The 22031-nt window shown below is 38.3% G+C and overlaps 1 protein-coding gene across 3 annotated transcripts in view; it reads left to right on the top strand.

The window, feature by feature from the left end:
- Positions 1–22031, top strand: part of VWA8 (von Willebrand factor A domain containing 8) — a 300653-nt gene that overhangs the window by 130862 nt on the left and 147760 nt on the right. For all 3 annotated transcript variants that reach the window (XM_065581171.1, XM_005301483.4, XM_065581170.1), the window contains exons 17-20: positions 4651–4766; positions 5803–5909; positions 7736–7842; positions 14517–14588. In XM_065581171.1, coding sequence (XP_065437243.1) covers positions 4651–4766; positions 5803–5909; positions 7736–7842; positions 14517–14588 — 402 coding nt within the window. The remainder of the gene's footprint in view (positions 1–4650; positions 4767–5802; positions 5910–7735; positions 7843–14516; positions 14589–22031) is intronic.

Genomic DNA, 22031 nt, shown 5'->3' with positions numbered 1-22031 from the left:
CCAATCAACCTGTTTCTTTGTACATCTTGTGCCTTTGATCTTGCCCTCATGTAATAGGTGATCGGAAGACAGTGGCTCTCTCCTCAGGGCATATCTTCAAAAGGCTGGGATTTTGCATATCTGGGTGGTGGTATATTTGCATTTACTCCCCCCTAGAGATTTCTTGGGAAACCCACTTAATTTTGTTTGCCCCAAAAGTTCATTCATGTCTGGCACATGGTTTAAAATAGTCCTTTGAAGCTCATAACACTTCCCAGGGTTTAAGTTGGTCATTGGGTACATCCCTCCCCCCCCCAACCCACCCACCCAGACATTACATAAACTTTGCATTTTTAATATAATGAAATCCAAAGATATATAACCTTAACACAGTAAGGGTTTTCAAGTTTATTGCAGGAAATTGCCGTATCTGTCTCAGTAACTTACTGGCCAATGGAGAGCTCAAAAAGTAAGTGACATCAAAGATAGGAAAGGCATTCACAGCATGTACTAAACTTAACATTGTAGGGAAATCAAATATATATATATAGCATCAAAACAAAACTAAGAATTTTCAGTTCAGACATAATCTCATTGATAACAGCTGTGAGAGTTGGAGATCTACTAAAACTAGACACCTTCAAAAATAAGTGCCTAAGAAAGATTCTGGCCATTGGATGAAAAGATTTCATTACAAAGAGATCTGAGAAATCACAAACCAGCAGCTTGTTTCCACCACGATCATCTGGACATATTTGGGGCATGTACTCCAGATGCCAGCACACAGACTCCCACATGAAACTGTCAAGTGGAAAAGAAGTGGTGTGAGGAAATGAGTACCCCCAAGAGAAACCATGAAGAAGAACTCTTAGGGAGGGCAGAACAGTTAATCTCAACACCAGAGAGCATATGGAAGCAGTGGCACATTACATAGGGGAGTGGAAGAGACTAGTTTCCATCGGGGGGCCATCATCGGTGCAGGAGGGATGGAGTGGACTCTAATGAATTACTGAGAAGAGCTACAAAAATGATTTGAGGGCTGGAGAAAATCCCTTATGGTGTGAGACTTAGAGCTCAATTTATTTAGCTTATTAGAAAGAAGATTGAGAGGTGATTTGAATAGTGTAGAAGTACATTCATGGGAGAAAATACTGGGTACTTAAGTGCCCTTTAGTTTAGCAGAGAAAGGCATAGCAAGAACCAGTGACTGGAAGCTGAAAGCCAGACACATTCAAATTGGAAATGTGACACACATTTTTAACTATGCAGATGATTAAGCACTGGAAAAAAATACCAAGGGAAGTGGTGAATTCTCCGTCTGTTGATATCTGCTAATTAAGACTAGATGCCTTTCTGGAAATTATGCGTTAACCAAACACAACTAAGGCTTTAGTCAAACACAAGTAATTAGGCTCAGTAGTTGGTAATTGGATGCAACTTAATGGCCTGTGATATACAGGAGGTCAGACTGCATGATATAATGGTCCTTTCTGGCCCTAAACTGTATGAATCTATGAATGAATAAAAGCAAGTGAACGCCGATTCTTATTTATGGCATTATTGGCATTTACGTGGTTCTTTTACAATATATATTACAAAAGGGAATGTGTTCGTTTGTAAAGTGTTTGGTGTTTGAACAGAGCGATTTAAAAAAGGGTCTCTCTCACATCCATAGCATTCTGAAATATCCAGAGAAAGTGTATGCTATCAGACAAATGATTCACTGTGGGAAGATACCTGCAGAGCAGTATGATATGAGATGTGCATATATGTATATAAAATAATCATACACATCGCAGGTTAGGATATATATATATATATATATATATATAAAAAATATAAATAGCTTGCCCGTGCTGTGCATTGAAATGTGTGTTTCAGGTCAGTGGTTCCTTTTATTACTTTCTACTTATCAAAATGAAACATTTTGATTGACCCAAACCAAATTATTTTTTGGACTTTTGGTTCATGAAAATTTTTGAGATTTTTGATTTTTGATTTCAATTCGAGATGGGAAAAAATTCTGAAATCTCAAAAATTTTCACATGACAGGAAAACTTTTTCCTGCCCATCTCTACTATCTAATTAACAGTGACTGACACTTTTTGTAAATGGTCTCAGCAGAGACTCAAGAATGAATGGGGTTGGATCTTGAACTGTTACCTTGCTTCTACAGGTGGCCTCACTCAAGCAGAGTTTAGAAACATTGGTAGGATGGTTTGGAGAAACTTGTATTTTTATCACCCATGTTATGTAGTTATTTTGTGGATTCATAAATTAGGCCAGAGGATACCATTATGATCATCTAATCTTTACTGTTGCATAACACAGGATGCAGAATTTCACCTGATAACTTGTGGTTGAACAAAAAGATTTATTTTAGAAAGATCTTCAATTTTGATATAAAGACTTCAATTTGTTCCAATAGTTAATTTACCCTCATTATAAAATTTTTATCTTATTTCTAATGTGAATTTTTCTGACGTCAACTGTTAAACCCTTTCAGACATTATTGTGTCTTTGCTGCTAGATTCAAGAACCCAGTGGTAGTTTGGTCACCATAGCTACTTCTGTCAGGGTCTGAAAAAACTACATCCCTGACCAGCATAGCTGTGCTGACCCAGCCCAACATAGATGCAGCTATGTTGGTGGGAGAATACTTCTGTCAACATAGCTGCTGTTGTTTGCAGAGGTGGTATTTCTACATCAATGCAAAAACTTCTGCCATTGGTATAGGCTGTGTCTACATTACGGGATTATGCCATTACGGATAATGCCATTATTATACATTATAGATTATACCTGCACTGACATAGCTATGCCAGTATATTCTCCATAAACATACCTTCAGCTGAATCAGATTCCTTCTTCCTGTGTAATTACAGATTGCAATCAAGTAGTCTCTTAACCCTTTCTCTCTTTGATAAATTAAATAGATTGAGCTCCTTTAGTGCTCGTAAGGTACATTTTCCAAACTGTGAATCATTTTGATAGCTCTTCTTTCAGTCGTCTCCAACTTTCAATATCTATTTGAATATGTGGACATAAGAACGGCCATACTGGGTCAGACCAAAGGTCCATCTAGCCCAGTATCCTGTCTTCCGACAGTGGCCAATACCAGGTGCTTCAGAGGGAATTAACAGAACAGGCAATCATCAAGTGATCCAGCCTCTGTTGCCCATTCCTAGCTTCTGGTAAACAGATGCTATGGACACTATCCCTGCCCATACTGGCTAATAGCCATTGATGGGCCTATCCTCCATGAATTTATTTAGTTCTTTTTTGAACCCAGTTATAGTGTTGGCCTTCATTACATCCTCTGGCAAAGAGTTCCACAGATTGTTCCACAAATACTTCCTCTTGTTTTAAACCTGCTGCCTTTTAATTTCATTTGGTGACCCCTAGTTCTTGTGTAATGAGAAGGAGTAAATAACACTTCCTATTTACTTTCTCCACATCAGTCATGATTTTATAGATCTCGATTGTATTCCCCCTTAATTTTCTCTTTTCCAAGCTGAAAACTCCAGTCTTCTAAATCTCTCCTCATATGGAAGCTGGTCCATACCCCTAATAATTTTTGATGCCCTTTTCTGTACCTTTTCCGATTCCAATCTATCTTTTTTGAGATGGGGTGACCAGATCTGCATGCATACATACTGTGGGTATACAATGGATTTATATAGAGGCAATATCATATTTTCTGTCTTATTATCTATTCCATCCCAAATGATTCCCAACATTCTGTTCGCTTTTGTGACTGCTGCTGCCCATTGAGTGGATGTTTTCAGAAAACTATCTACAATGAATCCAAGATCTCTTTCTTGAGTGGTAAGAGCTAATTTAGATCCCATCGTTTTATATGTATAGTTGGGATTATGTTTTCCAATGTGCATTACTTTGCATTTATCAACATTGAATTTTATCTGCCATTTTGTTGCCCAGTCACCCAGTTTTGTGAGTGTTCCAGTAATGTCTGCACAGTACTGTATAAGTAGGTAATACAGTCTCCCTATTCTTGCCCATTATTCCCTTGTTTATACATCCAAGGATCATGCTAGCTCTTTTTGCTAGAGCATCACATGGGGAGCTCATATTCAGCTGGTAATAAATAGAAGACTTCAATTTCCAGGATGTTAATTCTGTTGCAAATGCTAAATTCATTTAAAAATAACGGACGCGAGATGATCTGAAATCAGGATACTGTATCTCTAATATATCCAGAGGCATGTCATATATGTTGAGGTGCTGCCATAAAGTACTGCAGGAAACTTTCAAATAAATCAGCTTTAACACAAATAATTTAATTTTCACTTGTTTTTCTTTTTGCTGTAATTCCTAGTAATAATAATAATAAATATAATGTTAACACAACTTATATAGCACACATCTGTTTTATCAAATACATTTTTCTTCCTGTTGGCTCATTCAGTGAAATCATAATGCTGACATTTTGATGACACAATGATTTCCATGGTGGTAGATTCCTGCCACAAACACAGAATTTTGACTTCTGAAGGATTAAGCAGTACAAACTGGGATATGAGGACGAAAGCACCTGTTTAAGACCAAAATTTTGAAATAATTGCTTTCAATGTAAATAGTTTTTTTCCACGTTTGTTCTGGTTTAAATCCAAGAGGACTATTAATAAAATTACCTTTTATTTTTGGCAGGCACAGTCACTGGCATCATCTTTGTCCACACGACAGCTATTACGAATTTGTCGTCGGCTATCACAGTATCCAGATGAAAGTCTCTACCATGCTGTCAATAAAGCCTGTCTTTCCAGGTAGCCATACTAATTTTACTGTGAAAGTTTAAGGCTCTGTGAAACAATTGCTAATATGCTAAAAAGATGGTTTAATTTTTTTAAAGGAGTTAGACATTAAAAGTAGAAGTGCTACTATTCCAATCCTCCCTAATCAAAGAATGTTAGATTTCACTTCTATGGAATTCCCAGGTTTCAAACATAATTTGAAACAAATCATTCAGCACTTCTTTCTAATCTCTGTGTGTGTGGCATATGCTTAATGACTTAATAGAAATAGGTCTTCAGAACTAATAATTGTCAAAAGTGTGATGTCGTAAAAAAGATATTACTCAGGTTTGTATTAATGGAATACAATGTGGTTAGGTGTCAGTTAAAGGTTTGTATTTAGATTTAGGCGTTGCATTTTAAAAAAAAAAGTTGTAGACAACTTAGATTTTGCAAAGGAAGGCAATAGCAATTATGAAAAGTTCTGAAAATATGAGTGATGAAAGTCTAAGGGCCAAATTCTCCAAGGTACTGAGAATATTCAGCTGTCTAAGCCCAGGGCCTGTATGATCTGGGATCAGTCACAGCTGAAGGATCTTGCTCCCATTAACTGTGGAAGGAACAAGGTCATCGTCCCCCCCCCATACTAACTCATTCGTCATTATAGGTTCTTCACTGGAATCCCACATAATAATGTAGTGCTTTAAAATGAGCATTTATATTAATATAATTTTTGGGACTGAATTTTACATTAAGTCTAAAGAATACGTGGCGGCTACACCTTTCTGTATTTTGTGATTGTATTTTTTTTTTTTTGCCCATATAACTTTGGAATTAGGAGTTATTGATGTGGGAAGAGGAAATCGGACAGTTTCCAGTAGCACGAGGTCCCATTTCCTTTGCTAAGCACAGATAGAGTAGGTGAGGAGTTGGAAACTGTCAGAGTGGGACAGGAATTGACATTATTTAGGCATGGTCAGGGTGAAGTGTCACATTGATTTTGGAAGACAAAAAGAACCCTGAGAAAAGTAAAAACTGACCTTCTTTTTTTTCTCCCTCCTTGATTTAGGTTTTTGCCAAATCTTGCAAGATCAGCCTTACATAAAAATCTGCTGGATTCAGGGATTGAGATAAACCCAGATGATATTAGGAAACAAGAGGAGAAGGATTATAGTTGTAAGCTTCTGTCACCTTTTGTTTTTCATCTTTCATGAACATTACTCAATTGTTTGAACACAAAAAGATGTATTAAATGTTCCCTTAATTAAGTGTGCCCTGCTTTAGATACATCCCTTAGCTGTTGTCTTGCTAAAGAATGTACCTGTATTTCTCTACATATGTTCTCTAAATTTTCTTCCTAAATTTAAGTGATTCTTTATCGTAGCCAGGCCCATGGAATTTTGTGTGTGACTGTTACATTTTTAAGCCTCCCAGATCAATGGGGTCCTTGTTCACTTTGCTTTATTGGGTCACTTTGCTGCTTTCCTCCATTAGCATTCTTGTTGTCCAGGCTTACAATTTTTCTGTGATTAAGTCTTCCAGACCTTGCTTCATTGCAGCACATCCTCCACCTCCCCAGTACTCTGTGCTTCCTCTTTAACATGACCCAAAAAAGCTCTTTTCGTTCATTATTGTGTTTACCCCCAATTTACTCCTCTCTATCCTCTGGCCTTCCTGCTTCCATCTTTTTTTCCTCACACTCAGCTTCATGTTTTCTGTCAGGTACCACACAGTCTGTCACTTCCTGTCCACTAAATCTTTTTTTTCAACTTATTTCATTTCCTTACAGGCTCACCAGTACTCTCTTTGCTGTTCTCCTCCTGCACAGTTGTTGAGAGTTTTGTTTTCTGTGTTTGTGTCTTGTCTGTTTTTATTGCTAGATCTTTAAAACAGGGGACATGTCTTAACATATATTTGGAAAATTCTGTACCAGTAAAAATGTCTACAGCTACTGTATCTAATAATACAGGCTCTCTTCAGTTTCAAAACATATGTGGTATAAATTGGTGCCAAGTAATAACTTCATAAAGGTAGGATCGTTTGAATTATAGTAATATGACTGAGAGTCATTCCATTGCATACAAAGTTTTTAATTTTTTTGCAAAACTGACACTAATATGCAAACTTTATATTACTTTATAAATCTGATTGAACCTGATTCATTAACAATGTGCAGCATTAGAACTACCAAAAATACAGCAGATTTAGTAAATTAATGCTCACATTACCAGCAGTTTTGTAACTCTGCCATTTGCAAAACCATAGCAGAGTTAAACTAAACTAAAAATAAAAACAAACAATGGAGAGCAGTTTCTCAGTATTACAGTTCAGGTTTATCCAACCCAACAGGATGTCTGAATAGAGGAAAAGGGCAAGCATCTGTGGGAGGCAGAGTTGACTATCTGGAACTGCTGTGTTGTAGCATAACTACTTGTAGCAGACTATTGTGGTTAGCCAGTACAGTGGTTTTAATTATTTTTCTCTCCAAACTACTTCTGAAGGTTTTCCCAACATATACAAATTTAGCCACTTTTCACTGACGTTTTAAATGTGCCTATTTTGTGTTATTAGCCCATTTGTATAAAATGTGCTGAATGGAGAAACCAACAGTGACTTTATCTTGCCTAAAGTGTAAAGGAAATAACTGGCATGCTGTTTCTCCAAGAGGTGAGTGCAGTCAAACAGTTTTAAAGGCACTCAATGATTAGAGGAAGGGAGTACCAAGTTAAGGCTTCAGCCAAAGCAGCTGTCACAATTTGCAGTGTTCTTTCTGATACTTCTCCCCCTAACATCACCAATTTGTCACACATTGTAATGGAACTCATTTTAAGCCTTAGAGCTTTATGCTATTCCTTTTCTGTCCTCTTTCTTCTGAAAGCTGGAAGCTTTGCTGTACCCATACATTGCAACAAATGTATGTATTATCTCATTACCAGTATTCTTGACCACACATCTGCAAATCAGTGTTGTAAGTAATTCCTTGTTTTTCATAAAATGTATAGGTGAAATACATAATGGGTTTCTGAGGATTGGATCTGCCACCATGCCTGTTTATAATACCAATGAGAAAATGAAAGTGCCTGATGTTCTGTTTTATGAGAACACACAGGTAAGTGCATTTCTCTGACCCTACAGATGCAATAGAGTTTGTTAAACATTGTAGTAAAGATTTTTTAAAGAGCATGTTTGTGAAGTGGTTGCATCAGGCTGCAACAGTGATCCTTGAAAAATTTTAATCTTGTTGGTAAGTTTGGTGCTCATTTCAGATGACTAGAGATCAAGCTTCTTACCCATCCCTTTGTAAAGAGATTATAAAAATCTTGTAGAACATTCATAAAAAATAACGAACTACTATTGAACCTGGATTTTGTTTATAGTGAATCAATAAAATACTGTGTTGAGAGGTTTTATTATTGCAACTTGCCTAAGTCACTGTTGTTATAGGTAAACAGTTTCTTTCTAAGATCCTATTTTTAGAAGTTTATAACTTGAAGTTTCGCAGCTTGCAGTACACAAATTTGGATTAGGAATTACTCATATACATTTTTAAAATCCAAAACAATTGAATTTTTGAAAACCTATCACTGTTCATAGTAATTTTATTTGTAACACTTTTTTAATACACAAACAATATGCTTATTAACAGCATACTGAGCCGAATCATAGACTGGTGCACTCCTGTTTAAATAATATTCAGTTATTATTCTAAAATGGAATCTCTAGAGTGCAGAAATACAACAAAAGTCGCTGCAGCATACAATTTTCCTCCAGTTATGTAATCTATGCACTCTCATTGGTTCTGAGTGTTTAATTTGCATAATCACTGTACAGTATTCTTAATAACTATATTACGTGCAAATCCCAGGATTCTAATTGGCTGACAGACATGTTTAGCTAATCAGAGTGCAAGAATTGCTCAAGAACTATGCTGTATATATGCATATATATAAATCTCTAATATGGCTACTAATGGTTAAAATCTCTGCTCTGTACTCACAATTATCATGCTATTTGGTGTTAATAGAAATGTTACTTCACCCTCTCACACTCTTCAGCTGACCTAGAGAAATTCCAGAATGTATCTGAAGGGAAAGAGAATAAGAAAAATAACAGAAAGCAAAGAAGTGGGTCTGTGAACATGCTATGAAAGGGGAAGTGTTCTAGCAAAGGCAGGTCCACTGCTCTTCACTAGAGAGGGTAGGTTTCTGGTCACCACAGCACTGAAGTGTCAGCTGTCAGTCCAGGGCATGCTTTGCCATAGGTCCTGCCCACTGCTAGGTCTACACTACCCGCCTGAATCGGCGGGTAGAAATCGACCTCTCGGGGATCGATTTATCGCGTCCCATCGGGACGCGACAATCGATCCCCGAATCGACGCTCTTACTCCACCAGCGGAGGTGGGAGTAAGCACCGTCGACAGGAAGCCGCAGAGGTCGATTTTGCCGCCGTCCTCACAGCGGGGTAAGTCGGCTGCGATACGTCGAATTCAGCTATGCTATTCACGTAGCTGAATTTGCGTATCTTAAATGGACTCCCCCCTGTAGTGTAGATGTAGCCTGAGTGAATCTCAAGAATGCTTTGCCTTTCATAGGCAGCACAGGCAGCTAGAGCACTCCTGTGAAGTGTTTGCCTATTAGTGCTAGCTTTTAGAGCCTGGCAGGGCCTCTTCCTTAGGGAGTTTCCTTTCCTTCATTTTTTCATATCCTTTTCTTTCTTTCCCCCCTCATTTGCTGGCCCTCCACAGAGCAGAGAGTGCAGCCTCCGCTGCGTGGGCCCTGCGGGCAATGTGAATTTGTGAGAATCTTCTTAATTTTCCCTAGAAAAATTGGATGTTTGAGGTTTTGTTCTGTGCTGTCATTTCAGTAAAGTACTTTAACTTTGGGACTCTCACAGATGAAATCCTAAACCCTAGAATAATGCCCTTGTGCTACTCTTTCCATCTTCTCGTTTAAGGAGACAGTAATTGTAGTGATTGCAAATTGAAAGCACTGCAAAAATCGGAACCTGACCTATGTTAGAATTATTTATTTGCTTTGTTTAGGTGTCGCATTTTTGTTAAACATGTTGGCTAAAGGAAATTGCCCCAAATCTATCAACAATAGCATTGTGTGTTTGATTCTTCCTAAAAAACTGTCAGAAAGTAGCATATTGCCAACTAAAAATTAGTTTTCTTCTTTAGTCCTGCATTGCCAGCTCCCACCCCAGTGTGACACACTAAAATTCTCTGATGATTTCACAACCATAAAAATCTGCTGGAGAATGAAACTGGCCTGTGGGTAATAAAGCGATTATTATTGTGTGGTGTCGTTAAAAACCCAGCATTTCGTTATGCACACTCGCCCCCAAAACATTTCATGTTCCAGTGGGGTTTCAGCATTGCTGTGAAATCACAGCATGCTGCAACTGAAGATGTAGTACCAAAGCGGGAGCCAGCTATCTAAACTGGGCTGCATATAGTGAGACTCAAAAGAAGAACAATGATTTTTAGATATGTGCTAAATGCCCCAATTAGCCTAGCTATTGGGGGGCATTGAATATGTATTGACAAAGCCAGTGGAATTTTGACATTTCCATTTGCAAATCTCTTATATGAACATGACATGATTGTAAATGTTCTCTGTATATCTTACTACAATACTAACTTGGACCCTGTTGCTAGGAAAATTAGACAATTTCTAATGAGTACTTGCATTTATTGTGCAAAAATAGTTGTTTGATGGAAACAACTTGAGCACAGTTACTTATACAATTTAGGATTCATTTATTTACATGACGAAATGTGAGGAAGTACTCCCATGTTTTTAGCAATTAACTCAGAAAATGTAATGGACGTGGCTTGCTGGGATACATGATGTTAAATCTAGACTAAAACTAATCTGCTCAGCTGTAAATTTACAGTGTATATGTATGCAAGAAAATAAAGTAATTTGCCTTGAAGCTTCTCCCCTACTCCTCAAAAATTATGGTGCATTCGATAGTCTTTTGACCTGGGTAGTTAGGATTTTGCAATATTAAGCTTTGATTATAAGCATCATTAAAATATTGCCTTTTGTTATGGTCTAGAGCAGGGGTCGGCAACGTATAGCTGACGCGGCGGGAAGCGGTGTGGGCCGAGGGATGTGCTGGCCGCGGCTTCTCGCCGCCCCCATTGGCCCGGGATGGCGAACCGCAGCCAGTGGGGGCCGCGATCGGCCGAACCTGCCGCATCAGCAGGTAAATAAACTGGCCCGGCCTGCTAGGGTGCTTACCCTGGCGAGCCACGTGCCGAATGTTGCCGACCCCTGCTCTAGAGCGATTTGGAAAATCAAAACAACTTTTGCAGTGTTATAAATTGAATATTTCCATATACTCAGTATTAATGCAGGAGTTACTGATTTCAAGAAGCAAATACCAGTGATGAGATGATGATGCTGAAAGAAAATATAGTATTATGTTACATTTATGTAAAGACAGTCATTCCTTTTTCTAAGTACCCTGTCTGACCTACTTACAGATGACCTATTTTCACTAGATACAGAGGATACACAACATTTTGATGCTAGTAAAGCAGCCTGCATTTTTCATGTTATCAAGGTCCTTAGATAATTGCATTATTTTTATTTGCAACAAATCTATTTGTTTAGAGCAAGTTTAGGTTGATTTTTGTTTTCAAGTACATTACTAATTGTACACGTTAGAATGTTTTATAACATTTAGTTAGTATTAAATATATCACAAGTATTTTAACAGTGACTTTGATTAGTCAGTCTAATTCTGAGATTGTGAGAAATGCAGTATGGCCACACACTTTTGATTTGGGATGGATTTTCTTTCTTTTTCTTGAAAATAAACTAATTGCAATAGAAACTTGTATTTGAGATGAAGTCAGAGTTAACTAGTATTAGAGATCAATGTCTCACCTTCAAGTGATATAAATGTGTGTAATTATAAACATATTGGATCAAATTCATCTCTTGACTTCAGTGGATGTGTACCAGAGACAAATTTGACCATTGGGACTTTTCTTCACATCATATAAAAAAATATTCTTATTAGTTCTTGATTATTGTAGTTTGCTGTAATCTATTGCAATATTATTATTGTAATAACTTGAGTGTGCATCCTGTTTTATGTGGTGGTAATATTTTGAGCTGAAGAAATTTGGGGGTCTATACCAAATAAGCCCTCATCCCCACAACATAATTAATAGCAGGTCAACAGGAAGCACTCTCAAATTATTTATTTATTTATTTGTTTGTTTGAAAATGTAATGTATGTATTCAGATATTAAATGAAAGACGATAAAAACCAAACTGCTAAATGTTAAATTGTTTCTAATAATAATAATAATATAAATACATACCTTGGAGTTTATACATACAATGCAATTTATACCTTCAAGTCAGTGGGACTGCTATGGGTACCCGCATGGCCCCACAGTATGCCAACATTTTTATGGCTGACTTAGAACAACACTTCCTCAGCTCTCGTCCCCTAACGCCCCTACTCCTGCTACATTGATGACATCTTCAACATCTGGACCCGTGGAAAGGAGGCCCTTGAGGAATTCCACAGGATTTCAACAATTTCCATCCCACCATCAACCTCAGCCTGGACCAGTCCACACAAGAGATCCACTTCCTAGACACTACAGTGCTAATAAGTGATGGTCACATAAACACCACCCTATACCAGAAACCTACTGACTGCTATACTTACCCACATGCCTCCAGCTTTCATCTAGACCACATCACACGATCCATTGTCTACAGCCAAGCTCTAAAATACTATCGAATTTCTCCAATCCCTCAGACAGAGACAAACATCTACAGGATCTCTATCAAGCCTTCTTAAAACTACAATACCTACCTGGTGAAGTGAAGAAACAGATTGATAGAGCCAGAAGTGTACCCAGAAGTCATCTACTACAAGACAGGCCCAACAAAGAAAGTAACACAACGCCACTAGCTGTCACCTACAGCCCCCAACTAAAACCTCTCCAGCGCATCATCAAGGATCTACAACCTATCCTGAAGGACGATCCCTCCCTCTCACAGACCTTGGGAGACAGGCCAGTCCTCGCTTACAGACAGCCCCCAAGCCTGAAGCAAATACTCACCAGCAACTACACACCACACAACAAAAACACCAACCCAAGAACCAAACCCTGCAACAAACCCCATTGCCAACTCTGTACACATATATATTCAAGGGACACAATCGTAGGAGTTAACCACATCAGCTACACCATCAGGGGCTCGTTCACCTGCACACCTACCAATGTGATATATGCCATCATGTGCCAGCGATGCCCCTCTTCCGTGTACATTGGCCAAACCGGACAGTCTCTATGCAAAAGAATAAATGGACACAAATCTGACATCAGGAGTTATAACATTCAAAAACCAGTAAGAGAACACTTCAATTTCCCTGGTCACTCAATAACAGACTTAAAAGTGGCAATTCTTCAACAAAAAACTTCAAAAACTTCAAAAACGAGAAACTGCAGAACTGGAATTAATTTTCAAACTGGACACCATCAAATTAGGCCTGAATAAAGACTGAGAGTGGATGGATCATTACAAAAACTAATTTCCCCATACTAATTTTCCCCTACTGTTACTCACACCTTCTTGTCAACTGAAATAGGCCACCCTCTACAAAATCACCCACTACAAAAGTGATTTTTTCTCCCTTGGTATTCTACTGTTAATTGAATTGTCTCATTAGCACTGACCCCCCTGCTTGGTAAGGCAACTCCCATCTTTTCATGTACTGTGTATATATGCCTGCTACTGTATTTTCCACTCCGTGCATCTGATGAAGTGGGTTTTAGCCCATGAAAGCTTATGCTCAGATAAATTTGTTAGTCTCTAAGGTGCCACAAGGACTCCTTGTTGTTTTTGCTGATACAGAGTAACATGGCTATCGCTCTGAAATTTGTGAAAAGTGTTTACCACAGGTGATAGGTTGTTTTTGTCTTTTATCATTTTCCTGTGTGAGTTCATTCAAGAATATAGTTTCACCCACACAGCTTTTATTGGGGCATTTAGTTCACTGGATGAGGCACACCACATGTTGTGATAGGCATGTGCCGGATCCAAGGATCTTGAAAGGTGTATTGTTGGTGGAGATATGTCTGCAGGTTTTGCATCTGTTCTGGCAGAGTCTGGTGTGCCTTGAGTCGGTGTGTCCTGGTCTATGGGGAGCTTGCTTCTGATGATGAGTTTGGAGAGTTTTGGGGTGTGTGTGTTTGAAGGCCAGAAGAGGGGGTTCAGGAAAGATTTCTTTCAGGATGCAGTCCACATAGAGAGCGGGTTGTACTTGTTTAATGATACCCTGTATGGATTCCAGTGTGGAGTGGTATGTGACAACTAGGGTGTGCGGGTAGCAGAGGTTTTATTTCTGTATTGAAGCAAGTTCTCGCGGGGTATTTGGGTGGCTCATTCCATGATGCAGTCTACATACATACAGTCATTATATCAGTCCTTGTACTGTGGCTGACAAATATTAGCCCACCAGACTAAAAGGAAATTCATTCTGAACAGTTATTGAGAAATACGGAAATCAGACACCTAACGCCAGTCAGAGTGCAGGATAGTATATCAATGGAGTTAAAAACTGTTTCAGTTACTGAATAGATTCCCTCTGCTGTGATTGAGACAATTCTATTCCATTAAAATACCAAATAAATAGATATAGATAAATAGATAAGGGTTCTTGTGAAAAATACTTTAAGTAATCTTGCATTTATTTTGTGTGTATAAGCACAGTATTTAAAATTCTTGTTTTCTTTGTCTCTAGCATATGATCGTGATGGAGGATATGCTAAAAGACTTTTTGCTGGGAGAACACCTTCTTCTAGTTGGCAACCAGGTAAGTTAAAACATATATCTCTTTACAATATGTGAACCAAATTCACCATTGGTATAAGCAAATGAAACTCTCTTTTGCTTCATTGAAGTCGCATCTATTGTGCCATTGATAAATCTTCAGTTTCATGTGCCTACATCTGAGAATGTTATTGGAATCTAATTTTAGAATAAGTAAATAACTACAGAGAAATCTAAACCTAAAAAGACAAATATACTAGTATTGTACATATATAGCCTTATTTGAAAGGTACCTTAAATTACTTCTGTGCAGCAACGTAGAAAACTGATTGTATATCAAATTCAGTCTCTTCATGTGCTCTTAAGAGTTGATAAGGACTCTCTTTCTTTTTGTCTGGTTAATTCTGCTCAGAATTCAGGATGTGTTTCATTTTTTGTGTCCATAAAACACAGCTTGTTATCACTGCCACCACAGACGTTTAAGTAACAAGAGGCTAGATATTAGGAACTAATCCAGTTGACATATTAAAATTTTTTTTTAAAGCAGCCACATTAAGATAAGCCTGCTTTCGTGCCATGTACACTATTACTTTCCCATTCAAGGTGCCAAGGTTTTCATCCTGTGCTTGCTTGCAAACGTTGTAATTAAAAAAAAAAAAAATCTATCCTTTTTTGTTCATTTATCTTAAGTTAAAAGTTTGACCCTCGGGATCCACAAAACATTCTTTATCACTTCATAGCAAAGGCAGAGTAGTCATGTTTTAGATCTTATCTGTCCTATAGTCTTGTTCAGATTATTCACTGGTTCACATAACTGAAGTTTCAGAGTAGATGGCTAGACTCTCATGTACTCTAAAGTCAATTTATACCACTTTGCTTGACAGAGATTCACTGGAGAACATTCTACACCAGCCCTGCTCACCAGTGCTATTCCTTGTTCATGACCGCCAGACACACGTGCTCTCTGCTCCCTCCAGGCCTTCCATTTTCCCACTCCATTGTAGTTTTCATTGCTGAAAATTTTCAAATCAAAGTTGCTGTTTCTGAGCGTGTGGTGGCTGCCCACCTCTTGCTGAAAATTGACAACACTTTTATCACCAATAGAAATCATAAGCCAATTTCTATCCTGCTTGTGTGCTCGTTTAACTAGCATAAAAAGCGATTTTTAAAATAAAAATGTAATGTTTAAAAGCATACCTTCTCCTTTAAACAGTTATTATTAAAGCAGGATGGAAAATGGCTTGGTACATTTTATACTGGACTTTCATAATGCTAATGCTCACTTTTCAGCAAGCAGCAGGATGGTGATGACCAGCAGGAGGCTCAGAAATGCTAAACGTAGTTTAAATGATTTCTAAATACAGTTAGCAATTTCAACATTTTGAATTTCCTCAATTCACATTTGAACTTTAGGATTTGCTAGTTAACATTTGTACACTGGATCTACTATTATTATTTTCTCCTCAGAAATGCTAGGCACCTTGCATATCTATAAGATAGGTCCCGGCCCTAAAGAGTGTGCAATCTAAATAAACAACTTATAGACAAAAGAGGAGGAGGGTAAAAGGTACCACGTGTTTTAAAGATGTAGCATACTCTAAAAGTGCTAAATATCATTGTTAATAATTTAAACGAAGGCCATCACAAGCTCACTTGGTAGCAATTTCTATTTCTCTTGCACTTAGTGAGAATTGTAAAGTAAGCCAGCAGTAAGTAGGTAGTTCAAAAATGTATTAATGGTTTTAAAAATGTAACTGCCTGTAGAAAAATACAATAATTTGTCTTCCCTATGGAACTAGTATTGGCATCCAACCTTATGCAAGGCCTTACTTTAGCTGATGGAGATGTGAACTTAGATTACTTGAAAAATTATGCTCTTACTAGAAATAAATTTTAGTGTGAGGAAATTAATAAAACAAGTGATTGACTCTTTCTTTAAGGTTTTTCAAAGGCCATGTTCTATAGAAAACTTGACCACATTTCCTTCAAAGATAATATTCTTCTTCCAATCTAATTACATATACACTTGTGGAGAAACCAGGAGTACCATAATAGTATGCAACACTGAACAAAGCTCAGAATAGCAAATGTATATTGTTTACCTGTTTCGTGGAGTGTAACAGGGTGCTGAGCAGAAAGACTGTAGAATCCGCCCCCTGCCATGCCAGCCCAATTTAAGTGAATAAAGTGGAGCTGGCTGGAAAGAACCTCCCCTAATTGGGGAATAAGAGCCAGCTGCCAGCCCAATTAGCCCAGGGCTATATAAGAGGCTGGGAAGAAGGAAGCCTGGGTGGTGGGATGGAGTAGAGCAAGGGAGAGCAGGCAGGGAGAATGCCCTTCCCTCCTGGGTTCAGACACAAGGAACCCAGAGCTGTGTACACTGTATGGTGAGAAGGTGGTGGGAACACAGACTTGTAAATAAAATCACCAATAGTTTCAGAACCAGAGGGTCTCTGAGTGACTTTATCGGAGCCTAGCAGAGGCAGGAGCCAGGAGAGCCAGCTGCGCTCTGCTACACGGAGCAATGTAGAGGACTTTTTTTTTTTTTTTCTTCTTCAATCTATTGCCTGTGAAGGTGGGCAGCTTCCTTTACAAAGGAAGAATGTACCACCTCAAAGAAGGCCTTGCCCTTAACATAAAGATGTGCTATATAGTTCAGGTGTGCTATATGTCTCTCAGAATAGAAGTAATGTACTAATGCTTGCTTTTCTCAGATATTTTTATTTGGCTTAGTCAAAACTTCAATACAACTGTTATTTATTCATCCTGATTTGCATATTTCTGTATTTTTGATTAATGCATATTTTTAAGCTTATATAGTGGAAATATTTCATACACAAGTGCTATGCAGATATCTCTGAAAAGAAGAACTAATTTATTCTTCTAGTGCTTCTGATAAGCTGATTAGTCATGTTCCTTGTGGGCGGTGATGTTAAATCTGGCCGATCCATGGGGGCAAATTACATGAGATTGCAGAAATGATTTGTTACCTCAGTCTGCCCATAGAACAACCCAATATTTTCAGCATTTTTATATGAAGTGTATAGTTAAATTGCTCATTACTCTAGATATCAGTGTGTATATAAGAAAGAGAGCTTAATTCTTGACTCTTTAGTACAAGACTCAAGGAGGGTGGCTTTATGCCATCCTTATGCTCCTTGATCTCCACAGCTACCACAGGCTTGTTTCAGGGTTGTTCTAACTTGAATCCACTGGTAACTTCTCCTAAGAGTCTGTTCTAACATGCAGCAGTATTTCTTTTCGCTGCCCATGTCTCCAACACATTCTTTATACCAGGGGTTCTCAAACTGGGGGTCGGGACCCCTCAGGGGGTCACAAAGTTATTACATGAGGGGTTGCGAGCTGGCATCCTCCACCCCAAATCCTGCTTTGCCTCCAGCATTTATAATGGTGTTAAATATGTAAAAAAGTGTTTTTAATTTCTAAGGGGAGTCGCACACACAGGCTTGCTATGTGAAAGGGGTCACCAGTACAAAAGTTTGAGAACCACTGCTTTATACCATGGAGGCCAGGTTAGGGTTGTGTAGAGCTAGCTATGCTGGCTCTTTGTCAGTTAGGATTTCCTCAGGAAGTCAGTTAAGCTGGCGTTAGTGGTCTCTTGATGGCACAAAGAAGCCTTATAATGGGCCTGGATCTGTCCCAAGTGTTTAATTAAATCATTCCCTCTTGCTGGAATATTGTTCTTAATAATAACAATAGTTTACACTTACATGAAGCTTCTGCATCCAAAGAGCTGATTGACAAACACTGTGTTAATCACTGAAGGACTCTGGTGAGGTATTCCCATTTTATAGATATGAAAATCTGAGGCAGACAGAGGTGGTGACTTGTCACAGTGCGAGTCTGTGGGAGAGCCAGGAATAGAATGAAAGAGCTTTGACTCTGATTCCCTAACCATTTTTGCCAAGCAAGGATTTTGTGTGGTACACCACAATATCTGTGCAGGCACATACTGTACTCCTTCAAGCAGCTAAGTTTAAAAGTTGACCAACCTTAACATTTTAATAATAGTTACGAACTAGCGAGGAATGCCTGTTTCTAAATATTATATGCATATTTTTAAAATACATCATTCTCACTGACTTAAAATAAAGCTACAATAAAAAAGGGACTGTATTTGATGAAACACAAAAAAAAAAAGTCTAAGGTGAAATCCTGGCTCCGCTGGAGTCAATGGCAAAACTCCCGTTGGCTTCAAGGGGCAGGATTTCACCGGTAGTGGTATTAGCACTACTCACTCCATTCCTTGGTGCTTTACAGCACCCATTTAGTATCTGAACATTCTTTCGGAAGCTAGGCATATTCTTACTCTCATCATTGGCAATGATAGCTTAGAAAGAAGTAAACAAAAGGCAGCCATGTGGTCCTCTATTTCATTAGAAAGATGAGGGGAAAAAACAACAACATTATTTAGTAGTTGGGAAATATCTAAATTGTGCGTGTGTGAGTTCCTAAGACAGTATTACAAACACACAGACAAACCATATTCTCTCTCTCTCTCAATACAGATGAAAGCCAAAAAATCTTTCTTCTTCTAGTAGAGTATCCAATTTGTTTGATATTTGATATGTTCTGTCCTGAGTCCGTATTTTGATCTGTCTCTCTCTGGAGCTTGGTTTTTGCCACAGTTGGCTCGAGTCCCATTCTGCAGAGAATTAGGCATGGAATCTACTCGGGATTGGCGCATGATACTGACTGTAACCATCTGCAATAGTTTTTGAAGGTCTTTTTTAAAAGTGCATTATGCAGTTCTGCCTCTGTGTAGCTGTGCTGCAACTAGGTGGAACATTTCAGTGTATCAGCCCATTTATGGTTTTAAAAATCTCACAGCTGTAGTAACAGCAGCATATGGAGGTGTAACCATCTCCATATGTGATATTACAGGTTTCCAGCTATGTTTTATTTCTACCTGATAAAAGGTGTGTTCTTTGACTTTGTAGAAGAGCTTATGATATCACTATATTATCTTGTTCCAAATACTAGAGAATTTAAAAAGTCCTATAATTCTTCAAGCATGTGATTACAGGATACTGGCAATTATTGAAAATAAAAATACCAGTAATACGAAGTATATCTTACTATCACATTTGTATATAAAGGTTTGACTCCATTGGGAAATTCTGATGTCAGGAAATCATGAAAAACGTGACTTATTTATGTAGTATAACCTAAAGCGTGAAATATAGAGATATCATAGAAATGTAGAGGTGGAAGGGACTGTGAAAAATCATCAAGTCCAGCCCCCTGCTCTGAGGAAAGACCAAGTAAACCTAGACCATCCCTAACAGATGATTGTCTAACCTGTTTTAAAATTGTGGGGAATCCCCCAATGATGGGGATTCCACAACCTCCCTTGGAAACCTGTTCCAGAGCTTCACTACCCTTATAGTTAGTTTTTTTCCTAATATCGGACCTAAATCTCCCTGGCTGCAGATTAAGCCCATTACTTCTTGTCTTATTTTCAGTGGACATGGAGAACAATTGATCACAGTCCTCTTTATAACAGCCCTTAACATATCAGTTGTCTTTTCTCAAGTCTAAACATGCCCAGTTTTTTAACCTTTCCTCATAGGTCAAGATTTTTTTAAACCAGTTATCTTTTTTGTTGCTTTGTTCTGGACTCTTTGCAGGTTGTCCACATCTTTCCTCAAGCGTGATACCCAAAATTGGACACAGTACTCCATCTGAGGCCTCACCAGTGCCAAATAGAGCAGGACCTTTTACCTCCAGTGTCTTACATAGGACACTCCTATTAATACACCCCAGGAAGATATTAACCTTTTTCACAACAGCATCACATTGTTGATTCATATTCAGTTTGTGATGTACAATTAATCCTTGCATCCTTTTCAGAATCCTCACCCTTTAGTCCTCATTTTGTAGCTGTGCATTTGATTTTTCCTTCCTAAGTGAAGTACTTTGCATTTGTCTTTATTGAATTTCAGCTTATTGATTTCAGAACAATTCTCCAATGTGTCAAGGTCCTTTTGAATTCTAATCCTGTTCCACTCCTTTATCCGAGTCATTCAGAAAATATTGAATAGTGCCAGACCCAGGACTGATCCCTGCAGGACCCTATTATATATATCCTCCCAGTTTGACAGCAAACCATTGATAACTACTCTTTGAGTATGATCTTTCAATCAGTTTCATACTCAGCTCACTGTAAGAATACATTGTGGTTCTATTTGGTCACCAGCTTTTTTTTTTCTCTGTTCTCTCTTGGCAACCTTATATGCTTCCATGATTTCAACTGCTACATTTATGTGAATGATTCTCAAATCTACTTCTATACTTCTTTGCTCAGTCTTACATTTTCAGATGTCTCTTGAAGTGTCTTAGATGTCTCATCACAATGTCCATATTTTCCAAAATTGTGAACTTATCGTTCCTCCTGATTTCTTTCCTTTGTTTCTTTTCTCTGGCTGACAACTCTATCTTTCCCATCTATCAATCTTGCAACCACTGTGCTATGGTCTGCATAAGAGAGGAATTGTTTCACCCTCTGAGTGATAGATGGAGAAAGTTATCACTGGCCTCCACTGTTATCTGATAGTCCAAGAGAAACAGTGGATCAGCATGAGCCATAACTTCAGTTTGTGGACTTTTGCCACTGATTTCAGTAGAACAGGGTTAGAAAATATTGTACATGACATTGAACAAAAGGCAATGCTCTAACCCCAGCCAATTGCTCCTAGATGTTTCCCCTGACTACCAAAGTTTACTACTTTGTATATGTATTTAGTGTAAGCCCACCATCCGCACCCCTACTGTACTTCTGTCAAATGCTGGGAAATTAAAGGTTTCAGAGTAGCAGCCGGGTTAGTCTGTATCCGCAAAAAGAACAGGAGTACTTGTGGCACCTTAGAGACTAACAAATTTATTAGAGCATAAGCTTTCGTGGACTACAGCCCACTTCTTCGGATGCATATAGAAGAAGTGGGCTGTAGTCCACGAAAGCTTATGCTCTAATAAATTTGTTAGTCTCTAAGGTGCCACAAGTACTCCTGTTCTTTTTTGGGGAAATTAAAGGGACTAGAGTACTAGAAATTAGTTAAAAGGAGATGTAGATTTCAGTCATCCAAATACTGGTAACACTATTAGATAAAGTATGGTTGTAGATTATATTGGCATTCTGTATTTGCTGCTCACTTTCTCCTTTGCTTTGGGTACTACATGTTAGTCTGCTCTGTTATTAAACCAATTGTGCTGAATATGAAATAAAGCATGTAGAAATAAGAACTACAAAACTAATAATCATATTTCTAAGAGGGAATGTACAACTGGTAATGTGAAAACTGCTGCACATGTATTTCTATACAGCTATTACATGTGTGTGTGTAATGCTCCCTCATTCTCCCGGTCGGAGGGAGGCCACTCAGGCTAGTCCTGTGGGGTCAGGACCAGAGTCCGTAAGACAGGTAAAAGCCCCAATAGGACTGCGTGGTAAATAGTCAATACCAGG

The sequence above is a fragment of the Chrysemys picta genome, chromosome 1 (genome assembly GCF_011386835.1).
Source record: "Chrysemys picta bellii isolate R12L10 chromosome 1, ASM1138683v2, whole genome shotgun sequence".
In the NCBI taxonomy this organism is placed as follows: domain Eukaryota; kingdom Metazoa; phylum Chordata; order Testudines; family Emydidae; genus Chrysemys; species Chrysemys picta.
This window is presented reverse-complemented; position numbering and strand designations above follow the sequence as displayed.